This window comes from Brassica napus, chromosome C4, assembly GCF_020379485.1.
Source record: "Brassica napus cultivar Da-Ae chromosome C4, Da-Ae, whole genome shotgun sequence".
Classification (NCBI taxonomy): Eukaryota; Viridiplantae; Streptophyta; class Magnoliopsida; order Brassicales; family Brassicaceae; genus Brassica; species Brassica napus.
Genome location: NC_063447.1, coordinates 37,021,852 through 37,039,364, shown reverse-complemented (window position 1 = coordinate 37,039,364; position 17,513 = coordinate 37,021,852). Strand labels below are relative to the sequence as shown.

General features: G+C 39.1%; 4 protein-coding genes across 5 annotated transcripts; all 4 read left to right on the top strand.

Annotated features, from left to right (window-relative positions):
* The first annotated feature begins 602 nt into the window (after positions 1-602).
* Positions 603-3,372, top strand: LOC106440702 (soluble inorganic pyrophosphatase 4). 2 transcript variants are annotated; one of them, XM_013882434.3, is made up of 9 exons: positions 603-818; positions 1,264-1,404; positions 1,511-1,539; positions 1,776-1,841; positions 1,927-2,034; positions 2,419-2,484; positions 2,572-2,692; positions 2,845-2,926; positions 3,016-3,372. In XM_013882434.3, exons 2-9 carry the CDS (start codon positions 1,266-1,268, stop codon positions 3,056-3,058), a joined length of 654 nt encoding a protein of 217 aa, XP_013737888.1. In that variant the 5' UTR covers positions 603-818; positions 1,264-1,265; the 3' UTR covers positions 3,059-3,372. The 2 variants fall into 2 exon arrangements, with proteins under 2 accessions (XP_013737888.1, XP_048610881.1); XM_048754924.1 differs by having other exon boundaries at positions 625-937.
* A 648-nt stretch (positions 3,373-4,020) lies between these two features.
* Positions 4,021-5,895, top strand: LOC106440703. Its single transcript, XM_048754923.1, has 2 exons — positions 4,021-4,723; positions 5,589-5,895. The coding sequence occupies exons 1-2, from the start codon at positions 4,143-4,145 to the stop codon at positions 5,593-5,595; spliced, it is 588 nt and encodes a 195-aa protein (XP_048610880.1). The 5' UTR covers positions 4,021-4,142; the 3' UTR covers positions 5,596-5,895.
* Positions 5,896-6,224: 329 nt separating this feature from the next.
* LOC106440705 (histone H2B.8) lies at positions 6,225-6,830 on the top strand. Its single transcript, XM_013882437.3, has one exon. The coding sequence runs from the start codon at positions 6,300-6,302 to the stop codon at positions 6,714-6,716; it is 417 nt and encodes a 138-aa protein (XP_013737891.1). The 5' UTR covers positions 6,225-6,299; the 3' UTR covers positions 6,717-6,830.
* Positions 6,831-9,661: 2,831 nt separating this feature from the next.
* LOC125586048 lies at positions 9,662-10,561 on the top strand. Its single transcript, XM_048755836.1, has 2 exons — positions 9,662-9,974; positions 10,074-10,561. The coding sequence occupies exons 1-2, from the start codon at positions 9,662-9,664 to the stop codon at positions 10,559-10,561; spliced, it is 801 nt and encodes a 266-aa protein (XP_048611793.1).
* The last annotated feature ends 6,952 nt before the right edge of the window (positions 10,562-17,513 follow it).

Genomic DNA, 17,513 nt, shown 5'->3' with positions numbered 1-17,513 from the left:
AAAAAAAAATCATTGTAATATCTTAATGCTATAGTCCTGCTACCGAATATCTTAAGTTCAAATGCTTGAATGTGTAAGGATTTTAGAAGACAAATAGATTTCTAATAATACTTGTTATCCAAATAACATTAGCCACGACCAATTCTGGATTAGACATGCAAAGTAAAGGAAAACGAATATTCACTCGAAAGACTAACATATCCTTTTCTTTTAATTGCCCCACCGACAAATAAATTGCTTGTCTAAACACCTACACGAAGTTTCCGTGCACTCGCCAACACCCAATCTTTGCTATATTCCTCGCTCCTTGAGCATATTCCTAATTCCTCCAATCAACAGTGATTAACGGAGACTTAACGTGGACTCCTCGCAATCAGAATTTGGAGAGTGGAGACTCTCACGTTTAACGTGTATCAAACCTTACCTCGAGACCCCACGCCGTTAGGAATTCCGTCTATGTCTCTCTCTAGGCATACAATAACATATTAACACGTGTCCACTTTCGCGTCGGGACATATTCGATTTTAGTTTTCAAAGTTAAAAGAGATACATTTCTAAATTTAATATAGCTCTTTATTAACTTTCCACGGGTTTATTATATTCCTTTTATTAAAAAACTGGAGCCTTCAAATAGGAGAGAAGCAGAGCGAGAGAGAGAGCGGGAACGCATATAGTTTACAGCAACATTCTCCTTTAGCTTTCCTCTACTCTCTTTCTCTCTCTCTCTGCATCGTTGCTTCTTGAGTTTGTTCTTCTCGAGATCTGTGCCTGTGTTTTCATTTCTTGCAACACTCTTTTCGATTCGTCGTTACGCTCATGTACGGACTTCGAAATGTCTTTTAATCGGATTTGTTTCTTCATCCTCATTAGGTTTCTAGGATTTGAGTGTCTTAAGCCATGAGATGAGTGACTTGTGACCTGTAGATCTGTCATCTGAGTTGAGTTTCGAACTTCCGCTGATTGTGTTTCAAAAAAAAATAAAAAAAATCTTGAGAACGGTTTTGTCGGTAGATACATTTAAAGATCCATGAACTGCTGCAAAAACAAAACGAAACCTATGCGTTTCTTGGGCGTTTCTGTAACTTTTCTTTATAAAAAGATGATTTTGTATCTTGTGTCAAGCATTGCGTTTTGTATTCAATTTTCGAGACGTGGTAGATCTTTGGTATATAACTCATCAACATATGTAAAGATTGGATCTTTAGTATATTACATTTGTAAAGACTGATCACCAGAGTTTGTGTTGGTCATATGCTTTTGCAGATATGGCTCCACCGATTGAGATTGTTACCACCAAGAACTATGCTGAGAAACAGGCTTCAGTTCCTCCTCTTAATGAGAGGATACTTTCGTCCTTGACCCATAGATCAGTTGCTGCACACCCATGGCATGATCTTGAGATAGGTAACGCTATAACGTAACCGTTTCCTTTTTATTTTTATTTTCAGGTTTAAAAATGAATACTTTTGGCTTCTAATATTAACTCTATGCATTTTGGTTTGTTTTATAGGACCTGAAGCTCCAGTGATCTTCAACTGTGTAAGTTATTTTGGTACAATTCTTGATATTTAGGCAACAAAAGCTTTAAAGATTGATGGTTAGATTGTCACAAAAGAATGGCATTGTGGTTATTTGGAGATTTTGCGCTTGTTTTACTGCTTCTACAGAAATAACGTATCTGTAACATAATATTATATGATGTCTATTGCCTGATTAGGAAACCCGTTTATGAGTTTAGTCGTTGAGATATTTATTTGGGAATTGCACTATTGCAGGTGGTTGAGATAGGGAAGGGGAGCAAGGTGAAGTATGAACTCGACAAAACTACGGGTCTCATCAAGGTATAAACTTCATTGCAATAGAGCTTTCTTTGCTGTCCCTTTCACTGTTTAAAGACGTCACCGAGGTTACATTATTATTTTTCAGGTGGACCGTATTCTTTACTCATCTGTTGTGTACCCACATAACTATGGGTTCATTCCGCGTACCCTTTGTGAGGACAATGACCCTATTGATGTTCTTGTCATCATGCAGGTAATCTTTCTTTTTGTTGTTGCAATGAAATGTTGAGAAGTAGACAGTTCATCACATAATGTTTATTGTTTCATTTGTGTATCTGATAAGCTTTTAAGAAGTTGGCCAGCTTCAATTTTAGATAGAGGCCCTACTCCATCTAGCCTAGGACTTAATGTAGCAGATTAGAGATGTTGTTGAGTCTGTTAGAGATCATTTAGTGAAAGCTAGGCTTATAAAGGTGTCTCACTAATCAGTTCTCTTAGGTCCGCTGAAATTGAATTAGAAAAGCAGCTTTACAGTTGCTATTCGCTAAAGCATCTCAACCAGCTTCTTCTCAGTCTGTTTTGTTTGACCAATACAAAACACATGCCATGTGAATCATATATTGTATTTATTCTGCAGGAGCCGGTGATCCCAGGATGCTTTCTTCGGGCCAAGGCTATCGGTCTTATGCCAATGATCGATCAGGTTTATAAAATTTAACATCCTTGACTCATCTATATTCTTATAGAACGAAAAGATACTGAAAGTAGATGCTTTTATGGTTTTTAATAGGGTGAGAAAGACGACAAGATCATTGCTGTCTGCGCTGACGATCCTGAGTATCGTCATTACAATGACATCAAGGAGCTTCCACCTCATCGTCTGGCTGAGATTCGTCGTTTCTTTGAAGACTGTGAGTGCTCTTTCTTCATCTTCGTTCAACTTTATTTGTCTAGGAATGACATGAGATTAGGGGTGAATCAAAACTAAACCGTAAGCCGTATTTGCCCATGACACCTGCGTATAAGATGAAAGACTTATATCCTTGGATTCTTCTTCTGACAGATAAGAAAAACGAGAACAAGGAAGTAGCTGTTAATGACTTCCTTCCTGCTACCGCAGCCTATGAAGCAGTTCAGCATTCCATGTAAGCCTTTTATGAGACTGACTGATATATAATAATTCATACTATATAGTATGGACTTACAGTTAATGTAATCTTTTGTGACATTGTAGGGATCTCTATGCGGATTACGTCATGGAGACCTTGAGACGGTGATCTCTTTCACCACCTCCAAGCAATAAAGAAAGATTACAAGTGCATTTTCACATTTGTTTTCTTGACAGATGTGAAGTGTATACAAAAGCATAAATACTTACATATATATATGTTAAGGGTTCTCAAAAGAATGTATTTGTGTATGTCCTTTTGTTGAATCCGGTAGATGATGCCGAAAAAATTGTCAAAGAAACTAAGAAAGTTGGTATTGTACCCATTTTGTTTGTTCTTCATTTTTATTCTTGAGTAATTTTTCCCATATTGATAAATTGTTGAAAGTGTTTCGTTTCTTAAATCCATGGTAGATTATTGTTTTTTGGCTTCTATATGATTCTGAATTTTACGTAAATGACAAAAAAAATACTTTACTTCAATATGCTTCTTACTAACATAATACTCCAATTTCTACATAGAAACTTAATTAGTGAACTAATTATCGAATAAACTAATTAGCGAGACAAAATTAATAAGTTTCTTCTGTTCGAAATTGAGATAGTTCCAATTCAACCAAAATACTCTATTTCTATATGCTTCAAAGTTTGCATATACAGTATACACTATCCCTAATATCATAATTCATAAATAACACTTAGTATTTGTTTCCTCTAATTCACATTTGCTGGTGAGAAATTATAATATATTGCAGTTAATATTGTATTTTCAATTTTAAATTAAAACGAATCAGTTTTATTATTTTATTATTTAGTATTTTGTATCGATTAATACAAATAAAAATATATTACTTATTTTATTTTAATTTTAATATTATTTTATAAAAAAACTATAAACTAATTATTTAACATTTTAATGTATTTTATAGGTTATTTAAGCTTTTGAAAAATTTAAAATATTAAATTTCGGCCTACAAGTCAACAACATATATCATTTTAGCCTTACATTTTTTCTGAAATTACTGTCTTACGGCGTTTATATCTAAAAGACTAAAACTGATCTTTTTTCGTAATTACAGTCTTCGTTGAACAAAAACCCTTTCCTATCTCTAAAACCCGAGTGGCCTCTCCCTACGATAACCACGACGAAAAAGTGGTCGAAGAAGATCGATTCGCCACCACACGCACCAACCATGAGCTCCTTCAACGGAAACATGGACAACCTACTACTCCAAACCCTACTCGGCCGCCTCCAAATCCGCCCCCCAAGCTCCCCTTTCCTCTCTCAATCCCTAGACGACCTCCTCTTCAAATCCGACGACACCGATGACGAAGAAGACCTCGATTCCCAAAACAATCTCGAACGGGAAGAAGCCAAGCTCGAGAAGGAGCTAATCCGCGTCATCGTCTCGGGTCGAATCGACTCTCTGAAGCCCAATTCGGGTCAAGCCGTGACGGTCAACGAGCACCACATCTGCGTTGGGTTTCACGAGGATGAGGAGTCGGATTACCGTGTCTGGGAGTGGCATGGGCATATCATGCTTTTCGATGAGGAGAATGGGTACACGCCTGAGTATATCTACGGGAATTACTTCGAGAGGTTGCCTGTGAAGTTGCTGCCGAGTCAAAGAGGAGGTGTGGGTAAGGAGAAGAAGGAGGTGAAAGAGGAGGAGGAGGAGGTGGAGAGTTTGGGTGGTTTGAGAGAGTTGATTGATGGTGGAGATGGTGATCGTGGTAGGGTTCTTCACAGGAACATCAACATTGGTTCCTCAAGGTTTGTTTTTTCCATTGAATGTTGACCGTACTTTGTAATGTTACTTGGATTCCGTAGAATGTCTGGGATGATTGTTTAGTTAGTCATAAAACGGATACATGCTTGGTTAGCTACCTGCCTTTAATGCTGTTTTGAAATCAAATTTACTCAAGGTCAAAAGCCTGTAGCTTTCTGAGTGTTTGATCATTTCCAACAGTGCACATGCTGTTTCTTCAATGTAGTTGCCGAGTGTTTTGTTGCCTATGTGACTCGAATATGGTCATGGTCAGGACACACCGGTGTTATATATGATCAATTACTTCTTTTCATATAATATTAGAATCTTTTCTTGACATTGTATGCCTGCCATGTATGATCAAAATCCATGTTTCGTTTATTGCAATCTGGTTATGTTCTTTCAAAGGCTGCGTTTATTAATTGTTGTACTTCGCTTGGCTTTACTGCTGCTTCCGCAAATTAGTTCACAGTGTGAATAGTGAGACTTGGTCAATTGCTTTCTTACACAGTTCGCTACAGTTCTCAGGTGGTATTATCTTGCCAAGAAAGCAATATTTGATGATCTATAATTTCTTTAGTACTATGCCCAAGAACCTTAGATGTCAAATGTTTTATAAATCTTCATATGATGGCCATAGATGTCCAGGTATATTACATTCCTTAATGGAAGTTCTAAGAAAGTAACCATTAGAGTTGCTGTGTGATAATCTAGTCTATAGTGCAGTTCATCACCATTTTTTCAAAGTATCTGTTAATTTATAACCTTGTTTCACTTTAGATTTTTACTGCACCTTTATTGTTTGTGTTTAGATATCGCAAAAGATTGAATCAGATCAGTCCATTTACATGGTTCTTGTTGAATTGGCAGGGCCTAATTCCTAGGAGCGGTTTGGCAGGGAGAGGTCACATTGCTCGGGAAGATTTCAGATATGTGTGGACAGACAACTCAGGGCAAAAAAAGAATAACGCGCTACGGATTCTGTTCCGTTCTATTTAAACCAGTAAACCCATGGGTGAAAATCACCTGAAGTTGTTTCTTCTCCAAATTTACAATACATGTTGGTGAACAGAGCAAAGATTACACATGATTATGGTTATTGAACCCAAAAGCTTTGAACTCTCCCCTTGTTTGTTTTTGTATGCGCTTGTCTTGATGAGTCACTCATCTTCCAATACTGCTGCCGCTGAACTGTAATTTCAGTTTCCGCTACAAGGATGATAATGTGAATCTGACAACGTATATGAGAAGATGGCAAGACACTCGAATAAAATGTAATTAGTGTCAAAAACGTATAATACCAAGATGTTACCATATTAATAATGGGCCTGGGCAGTTCGTGGGTCGTCATAAAACAGAAGCCCATGAGCAAAGAAGTATAGAGCTATGAAAGATCTTGTCCGTTCATTCAAAGTCTTCAGATCTAGGCCACGTCAGCAATCCGCGTGCCGCACAGATAACCAATAAGAGCGAGCACACGCTTCTATATAAGAAAATCTGCTCCTCGAATAATTTCAATCACAGACGCATCTTTCCAATTAAACAATTTACCCTCTCTTCACCAAACTCAATCAATCGATAATGGCACCCAAGGCGGCAGAGAAGAAACCGGCGGAGAAGAAGCCAGCCGAGAAATCACCGGCGGAGAAGCGTCCAAAGGCGGAGAAGAAGATCTCGAAGGAAGGAGGAAGCGACAAGAAGAAGAAGAAATCGAAGAAGAGCGTGGAGACGTACAAGATCTACATCTTCAAGGTCCTGAAGCAGGTTCATCCCGATATCGGAATCTCGGGTAAAGCGATGGGGATCATGAACAGTTTCATCAACGACATATTCGAGAAACTGGCGCAGGAATCATCGAAGCTCGCTAGGTACAACAAGAAGCCGACGATTACGTCGAGGGAGATCCAGACGGCGGTTAGGCTTGTGTTGCCCGGAGAGCTCGCGAAGCACGCCGTCTCTGAGGGGACTAAGGCGGTTACGAAATTCACAAGCACTTAGGGATTGAAATGTTTAGGTTTTAATTCTTCTTTGGTTGATGAATCGATTGTATTCGATTAGTGAGATCATTTGAATGAACAGGTTTCTTTTTAATGAATAACGATTCTCTATCAATATGATTCAGATTTAATTCTAATTTTTTCTTGGGCTGTTCTTGGTTTGTGTCATGATCCCAATGGTTTCGGTAATTGTTTGAACAGGCCACATAATATCTTGGGATATTTTATTGACCAGTCTTTTCGTCGCTAGATCCATCTTCTAAAATAAGTTTGGTCTGTTCCTGGGGTTTGCTCTTTTTGGATATGGTGAATCTGATTCTTCCTAGTTTTGATGAATTTAGTGTTTCTCTGCCTGTGATTGATTGTTTCTGTGATTTCATAAATAACTCCTTAGTTGAATTATTATCCGTCTGGTTTATGTCTGAATCGGTTAAAACCTCTTGAAAAGAGTGATTGGCATGGTAATCTTAGTTGAAGCTTGCTGCCTCCAATCATTTCTCGATTCTTTACCCTCTCTGCATTTTACATAGCTAATCGAAGAAGAAGCTCGTAATCTCTCTGGCCAATGGTCGTTATTTTCTTGTTTTTGACGTTTCGGGTGATTATTCTGCGACGCAATAGTGTGACATATTGTTTCTGGTGTATCATTGTGCTTATGTTTGTTTCATCTTGAGCCTCCCCTTTGCTTTCGTTTGAAAATTGTTTGGTGATTCTTCTTGCTTCAAGCTTGTTATTTTGGGACGAGGGTTAAGCAAGAGATTCATATTTTCTCCAAACAGTTTGTTTGTGCTTTATAAAATATTCTAAACGGAAGAATTGAGTGGAGACCATTGGAATTGTCTCAGTAAACTCAGCGTACTTGTATGGAGATCGCAAGTAGTGCTTCTTTTGATTACAAACTTTGCTAACTGAGGAAGTTGGAGTTTGAAAAATAGATGCCATGAAATTGGTCCATAAAAACCAGCATGTTGCTTGGACCTTTTTTTTTAATATTGATTGTTGTTTTTTTTTGCTCGTTTGAAGTTATTTATATCACCGACCCTTGAGTATTTGCTAATATTCTTTTGAGTTTGTACTTTCAGAACTTTGAAGTTTGAATTAAACAGTGTTTAAAAAGGTTAACGTTCCTAACAAGAGACTGGTTCCTAGTCCAAGCTCACTATTTTATCTACTCCAGTCTCTAGCATGTGTGTTCTGACCGCCATGAAGTTCCTATTGCTTAAACTCCAGCATGTGTGTTTGAAAGTGTTTTTTTTGCTCTTACTAACTCTTTTGGGTATCTACAAACACCTCATTGACAATCCTTTTTTTATTCATAGAAAAAATTACCAGAAAACTCTTCAAACTCGTTCTTGGATGGTTGTCGGATGATAATTATAACAAGTGTGGATTGCTAGGAACCAAGAGGCCTGTCCGTGGCCCATAGAGAGAGAGAGAGTCGGCGGCCCAAGAAGAGAGAGAGTCGGCCGCCCCTAGCATTAGGATGTTTCCATTTATCTTTCATGTTTATCTTTAAGTTGTTTTCCTTTTTACTCTAGGATTATGATTTGGATACTTTCCTTTTCTCTACCCCTTGTATCCCCTATATAAGGGAACACTTTGATTCAGAAATAATATACACAGAACACGATTTCATCTCTTGTTCACAACACGTTATCAGCACGATAGCCTCTGAACCCTGAGACCAAAACCGAAACCCTAAAAGTCTAATCCGGCGATCCATAACCAAAACCCTAAACACTAACCTGTTCTTAGCTCATCAAGAACTCAGGAGATCAATCTAAGCTTCTCAGATCACGTTCCAGACCAAGAAGAACCGCAAACCAGCTTGCGATCGAACCCGAACCCCGCGACTGTCCCGAGACGGTCCGATACCCGATCAGCTCGCAGCCGAGACGCCTCCAGCCCGCGATCGTTCCATCCGCGACCCGATAGGAGGCAACAGCCATCCGATCATCTCTGCTTGAAGTCTCTTCCATTCTCTGGTGGTCCGGTTCTAAATCCCCTACGAAACTAAGGTATAAACACAATCTGAGAACCTAGAGAATAAGAACCCTAATTCCATCATTATGGAAACCATGAAACCCTAAAAGAAACTTAAGACTAAAATCGACAATCTCTAAGAACTAGAAACATAAATCGATTCCTATTAGAACCTGTCTTGTATGTTGATTGATTGAATCTGAAATTGGCAAACCCTAATCAATAGAATCGAAAACCCTAACCCCTAAAGGAAGCATGTAGCCGATTTTAAGATTTATTTTGATTGCTTGATTTCTGATTTGAATTGAGGTTTAGGAATGTTTAGATTACTTGAATCGATCTGTCTGAACATGAAAACACTTAAGGCCTTGAAACCTTAAACATAAGTTGATAGAAATCTTAAGGAATTGAAACCCTAGGAATGCATAGATCGTTTTACATGAATCCGAACTTGGTACTGCATTCACAATTGATTAAACAGAATCGGCCAGCATATAGAAACCGTTTGATCTCGAATCTGATTGCATTAAATCTTTCATGACCGTGAGGCATTAATATTTTCTAGTACATGTAGAATTGAATTCTAGGATTGATCGCACCATGGTAAATTTAGATTTGCATAACTGAACTTATTGATTGATCATATAGCCGTGTGGCTTGTTTGATAGCACCATGGTCGTTTAGGATTGTTTGATATCATGAATGCATATGACGTGTTGTGGCCGAGCTTGCATATATCATGCGGCCACGTGATCCCATTGTAAACCTAATGTCTTGTATGATAATGTGGATCAGATGTCGAAAATAGCAAACAGAGACTATGCAGCCCTTAATCTCTCCGGAGACAATTACTTGCAGTGGGCGCTAGACACAAGGATTAGTCTAAAGTCCAAAGGACTCGGTGAAACCATCACTGAGGGTAATGATGAGAATGAAAAGAATAGATACAGGGCCATATGTTATATGCGCCATCATCTCATCGAAGGTCTTAAGGATCAGTACATGACAATTGAGAGTCCACTCGATCTTTGGAATGCTTTAAAGCACAGATATGATCACCAAAAGATGGTGTTGCTTCCAAAGGCAAGACACGACTGGATGCATCTCAGGTTCATGGACTTTAAGTCTGTGGACGAGTATAATTCAGCCTTGTTCAAAATCGTTTCTATACTAAGGCTGTGTGGTGAAGAAGTGTCCGATGTGATGATGCTTGAAAAGACCTATACGACTTTCAATCAGTCGAATTCTGTGTTGCAGCAGCAGTACAGGACAAAAGGTTTTGCCACATATACTGATCTGATCTCATGTCTTCTCCTGGCCGAGGCAAACAATGAACTCCTTATGAAAAATAGTGGAGCAAGGCCGGTCGGGACAGCACCATTACCCGAAGCCCATGATGTTGAAAAGAAAGATCCCAAAGAGACCTACTACACCCATGATAATAGGAGATCACACGGCAATGGCCGTGGTGGGTACAGGGGTCGTAGGCGTGACAATCATAACGGTAGAGGTAGCTACTCAACCGGCCGAAGTGGAAACCACAATAACCGTGGTCGTGGTTCCAATTACGGTCGGGGTCGAGGGAGTTATGGCCGTGGACGAGGTGGCATATCCAAACCATCTTACACGTCCAAGTCCTTATGTCACAGATGCGGGATGGACAATCATTGGGCCAAGAACTGCAGAACTCCAAAGCACTTGTGCGAACTCTATCAAGAGAGTATCAAGAACAAGAACCCGGAGGCAAATATGATCCAAGAGAACGGTCAAGATGACAAGGGATATGATGCTGACAATGAATCCGACAGGGATAGCAAAGATGACCAGATGGACTTTGAGACATCCGACTGTCTAAAGGACTAGTTTTTCGAATCACATTGTCTTATTGCTTCATGTGTTTGATTTGGTGTTTTTACTTTATGAAAATGACATTTACATTAATGAAAGATTTAAAAGATTTTACAAAGTTTCTAAAGTCTAGAAATTTTTATTTATAGAAATGAATGATGAGATGAGTGTACTTGTGGTGGATAGTGGCACAAGTCACACGATCCTAAGAGACAAAAGGTACTTCATGAATCTCACATTACAAAGTGCAAAGGTACAAACCATTGCGGGCGAGGCCAGCCTGATTGAAGGTCACGGCCAGGCCTATGTGATGATGCCAAAGGGCACTCACCTAGAGATCAAAACCGCCTTGTATTCCCCAAGCTCTAGAAGAAGCTTATTGAGTTTCAAGGACATAAGGTTGAACGGTTTCCACCTTGAAACATGGGAAGAAGGAAACAAAGAATTCCTTAACATAACTTTGATCACCAAAGGCAATAAAAAGATCCTAGAGACCATGCCTGCAATGACTACTGGTCTTTACTATGCACGGATCAGTATGGTCGAGGCAAATGCCTCAGAGCTATTCACTTTATGGCATAACCGGCTTGGCCATCCCGGAACAGGAATGATGCGAAAATTGATGATGAATTCTCAAGGGCACATGTTCAAAGGAGTGATCCCACGAAATCTCACATGTGCAGCATGTGCACAAGGGAAACTCATAACCAGGCCATCACCAGCCAAGGTTAATAAAGAAACCTTGAACTTTCTGGAAAGGATCCAAGGGGACATATGCAGACCAATACACCCACCATGTGGGACGTTTAGATATTTCATGGTCCTTATTGATGCATCGACCAGATGGTCGCATGTATGCCTGTTGTCCACTCGGAACCTAGCTTTTGCACGGCTGCTTGCTCAGATGATAAGACTGAGAGCACATTTTCCAGACTTTCCACTTAAGACTATACGTCTAGACAACGCTGGTGAATTCACGTCCCAGGCGTTTAATGAATACTGTATGGCCATGGGGGTAAAAGTAGAATACTCCGTGGCACATGTCCATACACAAAACGGCTTGGCCGAATCATTCATTAAACGTATCTAGCTGATAGCCCGTCCATTACTTATGAAGTCTAAACTTCCGGTATCAGCATGGGGACATGCAGTTTTACATGCAACAGAACTGATTCGCATCAGGCCATCTAGTGAGCATAGATATTCGCCATCCCAATTACTTAAGGGTCATGAGCCAGACGTGTCCCACATCAAAACGTTTGGATGTGCCGTCTACGTTCCAATTGCTCCACCACAGAGAACTAAGATGGGACCGCAGAGGAGGATGGGAATATACGTAGGATATGAATCCCCAAGCATTATAAAGTATCTTGAGCCAACAACCGGTGATTTGTTTAAGGCCAGATACGAAGACTCACTGTTTGATGAGTCCACATATCCGTCCTTAGGGGGAGATAACAGCCGGTTGATAACAAAAGAATTAGAATGGTTTAGACCATCAACATCTTGGCAAGATCCTCGGACTAAAGATTGTGATTTAGAAGTCCAAAAGATAATACATCTACAAGAGCTAGCTAATAGATTGCCAGATACATTTGCTGACCCAAATAGAGTGACAATATCACATATCCCGGCCTGTAATGCACCTGTAAGATTAGATGTCCAAAATGGACAATGTCAAGTGGCTACAGAGTCTAAGCAACGTCTAAAACGTGGCAGACCAATTGGTTCCAAAGATAAACAGCCTCGGAAATCCAAGAAAGGTGCTGGAACCGAGAGCATAAAGGAAACCATCCATGACATAGATGGACCGGTCGAGCCGACAAGAATGATCGAGCCGAGTGTACCGGCCACACCCGATGACCCGGTCGTTCCTCAAAGTGAGGTCCGGGACGCTGGACTTCACGGGACACCAGAGCCGGACAATCAAGAGATCTCTATAAACCATGTAATGTCTGGAAAACAATGGAACAGAAAAGATATCAACGTTGATGATTTATTTGCATACAAAGTGGCACTTGAAATCATGGATAAAAATGAGGATCTAGAACCCACGTCCATACAAGAATGCATGCTAAGATCAGATTGGATCAAATGGAAACAAGCTATAAACGTGGAGTTAGAATCATTGAGAAAGAGAGGCGTTTTTGGCCCTATAATCTTGACACCCAGAGATGTCAAACCAGTGGGATACAAATGGGTCTTTGTAAGGAAAAGAAATGAGAAAGGAGAAGTAGTGAGATACAAAGCACGGCTTGTAGCACAAGGATTCTCGCAAAGACCTGGAATAGACTATGAGGAAACTTATTCCCCTGTGGTGGATGCGACTACATTAAGATATCTAATCAGTCTGGCCGTGAAAGAAAACATGGATTTGCGCCTAATGGATGTAGTCACCGCATACCTGTACGGACCACTGGACAATGAGATACATATGAGAGTTCCAGAAGGTATTGAGCTCAAGGATAAGAAAGGTTCTCGAGAACAACATTGCATTAAGCTGAACAAAGCTTTATATGGCTTAAAACAGTCAGGTCGGATGTGGTATAACCGGCTATCCGAGTACCTAACCAAAGAAGGTTATAAGAACGATCCAATAAGTCCATGTATATTCATAAAGAAATTTGACAGCAAGGGCTTTGTTATAATGTCTGTCTATGTGGACGACCTGAACATAATAGGAACCTCTGGAGAAATTTCCCAAACCGTCGAGTGTCTTAAGAAAGAATTCGAAATGAAAGACTTAGGAAAAACTAAGTTCTGTTTGGGATTACAGTTTGAGTATAAAGCCAATGGCATCCTTGTGCATCAGGAAACTTATACAGAGAAAATACTCAAGCAATTCAGTATGGACCAGGCACACCCCTTACCGTGTCCTATGGTCGTGAGGTCCTTAGATCTTGAAAAGGATCCATTCGGTCCAAAGAAACCCGACGAGGAACCACTCGGATCGGAAGTGCCTTACTTAAGTGCCATTGGGGCCTTAATGTACTTAGCTAGTCATACTAGACCGGACATAAGCTTTGCCGTGAGTTTACTATCCAGATTTGGGTCATGTCCGACTTCAAGGCATTGGAACGGAGTGAAACATCTGTTCAGATATCTGCAAGGAACAAAAGATCTTGGTTTGTTCTATACCAACCGACCAGGAGAGAACATGGTCGGATATGCAGACGCTGGGTACTTATCTGACCCACACCAGGCTAGATCTCAAACAGGATATGTGTTTACACATAGTGGAGCCGCAATATGTTGGCGTTCAACAAAGCAATCCTTAGTTGCTACATCATCCAATCACGCCGAGATCATAACCATGTATGAGGCAAGCCGTGAGCTTGTCTGGTTGAGGAACATGACCGGCCATGTCTTAAAAGAGAGTGGTTTGTCCGTGGGACAAGAAAAGGAGGAACCAATGATCATCTACGAGGACAATGCGACGTGCATTGCTCAGCTCAAGGAAGGATACATCAAAGGAGACAGGACCAAACACATCCTGCCCAAGTTCTTTTTCACCCACGACCTGCAGAAGGCAAAGGAGGTCCAAGTAGTTCAAGTCCGATCCAGCGACAACTCAGCCGACCTTTTCACCAAGTCTCTGCCAACCTCAACATTCAGAAAGTTGATTCATCAGATAGGGATGCGCCGCTTGAAGGATCTGCAATGATGCCTTCATCAGGGGGAGTGTCATGCGTTGTACTCTTTTTCCTGTCTATGGTTTCCATTTTTTCCCACCTTGGGTTTTTGGTTTTCCTAGAGAGGTTTTAACGAGGCAACATCGTGCATGATACGAGCCCATATGGTTCTAGCATCCAAGGGGGAGTGTTATGAACAAGTGTGGATTGCTAGGAACCAAGAGGCCTGTCCGTGGCCCATAGAGAGAGAGAGAGTCGGCGGCCCAAGAAGAGAGAGAGTCGGCCGCCCCTAGCATTAGGATGTTTCCATTTATCTTTCATGTTTATCTTTAAGTTGTTTTCCTTTTTACTCTAGGATTATGATTTGGATACTTTCCTTTTCTCTACCCCTTGTATCCCCTATATAAGGGAACACTTTGATTCAGAAATAATATACACAGAACACGATTTCATCTCTTGTTCACAACATCAAACTCGTTCTTGGATGGTTGTCGGATGATAATTATAAGTTAATAACTAAGCTCTAACAAATTATTCTTTTGTTCGATTGAAAAAGAGTAAAATTTCTTATATAGAGAAAAGAGAGAAATGTGACGTTTAGAGATTACCTAATTAGAATTTTGGTACAAGAAAGTTTTAAATTTTTTCATTTTTTAAGTGTGAATAAATAATAAAAAATGGACTCATTTATTGTGTTATGGATGTTAAAAAGGTGATAAAAATGATAATTGTAGCACCGGTTTAGGGCATTTCCAATGGGACACAAAAATTTTTTCTGTATTTCACACTAAAATAAAAAAAATAAAGTAACTGTATTATAGAGAGTTGAATTTGCTCCAATGGTTCACTCTATAATAGAGTGGAATATAGAGTAATATTACCTTTTTACTCTATATTTGGAATAAAAAACAACATTACTCTATATTTCACTCTATTATAGAGTGAACAATTGAAGCAAATTCAATTCTATAATAGAATTATTTTATTTTAGTGTGAAATATAGAATAATTTTTTGTATTTTATTGGAGATGATCTTAAAGAATTGCTACTACGTTCGCTTCTCCTCTTCCTAAAGGTTTTTGGCTCTTAGTTTAATTGCATTTTAAATTTCAATGGGACCAATCCCATCGATACAAATAGGCCATGTACGTATTGTAATGTTCTTAAAAGAAGTAGCTCATTATTTCGTAAATAGTGTCGGTCCAGAGTTTTATGGCGCCTAAAGCGCATCAATTCTTTGATGCGCTCTAACAATTTTTTTTTTAAAAAAACTATTATTAAACAAAAAGAAAATCCAAAATTGTTTTTTGCACCAAAGTAATGATTCTTAAACTTTTCTCTGCATTCAACTTAGCTGAGTTCTTTCTTACTTTGTTTCCAACAACATTTTCCACAAATTCATGAAAATTAGAATAACCTCACAATTACCTGAAGTGAAAAAGAACAATACATAATTGGTAAATAACACAAGACAACGATCACTGTGAAAACTGTTTAGTTTGTAAATTTTACTGAATCATTCAATTGTCAAAGCATGAGTGAGTTCACGAGAGTATTTAAACCCAACAAGAAACTTCATATTTGTTCTTTGTTTTTAAGATAAAGAAAAAAAAAGAACAGCTTTCTCAAAAAAGAACAGCTTTCTCATGTTTCGTGTACTTTTCGACACACCCTTCCACCTGTTTCATAAACAACTTTCTCAAAAATCCATAAATTCTCTTTTCCGACTTCGACTCCGGCGTAGTTGGCCAGTGATGGTGTTGTTCCCTTGGTGACCAGTGACCACTGATTTGTATGCAGCAATATCATGATATCTGACATACTATGTTCTATTAATTTTCTTATTATTTTGTTTCGAACATCTATCATTAGAAATGTAAGAATTAATTTGTAATTTTTCCCCATTTCTCTTACCACTTATGCAAATACTTTTGAACTTTGCACAGATACCTAATTACCAACATCATTTTGTATATACACCCAAATGACTCAAAATAAGGAATTTGCACTACATAACCTAAAAAATAATGTTAATTAGGTATATGAAAATCTACTGTACAACCTTCATAAATCCCAAATATATCCCTACAAAATAAGTGATGAATTAAAAATTAACAAAAATGTTTCTTGGTTTTTGCGAGAAAAACTTTACGAGTTCTTACTTCCTTCTTAAGTTCATTTTCAATTGACAGACATTATCTTACTCTTGCACAACCTGAACAACATGAGAAGAATAAAAAATCTTTAACTGTCTTCAAGAACCTGCAATTTCTTCCATCTTTTTCAAATCGATTCACTTCCTAAGAGAGACGCCTCCATGGATCTCCTCTGCAGTTTCCATTCGTTTGCTCAGCCTATTCCCCTTGAATCAGTTACTCCTTTTCATGGCGGCGGTGCTCTCTTCTCCTCAATCGTGTCTCCGTCCTCCTCCCGATCCACCTACGCTTTGGTCTCCTCTTGTGCCGCTTGAAGCTCTCACCGCTTGAACTGCCGGAACCACCAGATCCTCCCTACGCACTCACCAATCTCATGTTTCGTGTACTTTCCGACACACCGTTCCACCTGTTTCATAAACAGCTTTCTCAAAAATCCATATCAGAAATTCCCTTTTCCGACTCCGACTCCGGCGTCTTTGGCCAGGGATGGTGTTGTTCCCTTGGTGACCAGTGACCACTGATTTGTATGCAGCAGTATCATGATATCTGACATACGATGTTCTATTAATTTTCTTATTATTTTTTTTCGAACATCTATCGTTAGAAATTTAAGGATTGATTTGTAATTTTACCCCATTTCTCTTACCACTTATGCAAATACTTTTGAACTTTGCACAAATACCTAATTACCAACATCATTTTGTATATACACCCAAATGACTCAAAATAAGGAATTTGCACTACATAACCTAAAAAATAATGTTAATTACGTATATGAAAATCTACCGTACAACCTTCATAAATCCCAAATATATCCCTACAAAATAAGTCATGAATTAAAAAATAACAAAAATGTTTCTTGGTTTTTGCCAGAAAAACTTTACGAGTTCTTACTTCCTTCTTAAGTTCATTTTCAATTGACAGACATTATCTTACTCTTGCACAACCTGAAAAACATGAGAAGAATAAAAAATCTTTAACTGTCTTCAAGAACCTGCAATTTCTTCCATCTTTTTCAAATCGATTCACTTCCTAAGAGAGACGCCTCCATTGATTTCCTCTGCAGCTTCCGTTTGTTTGCTCAGCCTATTCCCCTTGAATCAGTTACTCCTTTTCATGGCGGCGGTGCTCTCTTCTCCTCAATCGTGTCTCCGTCCTCCTCCCGATCCACCTACGCTT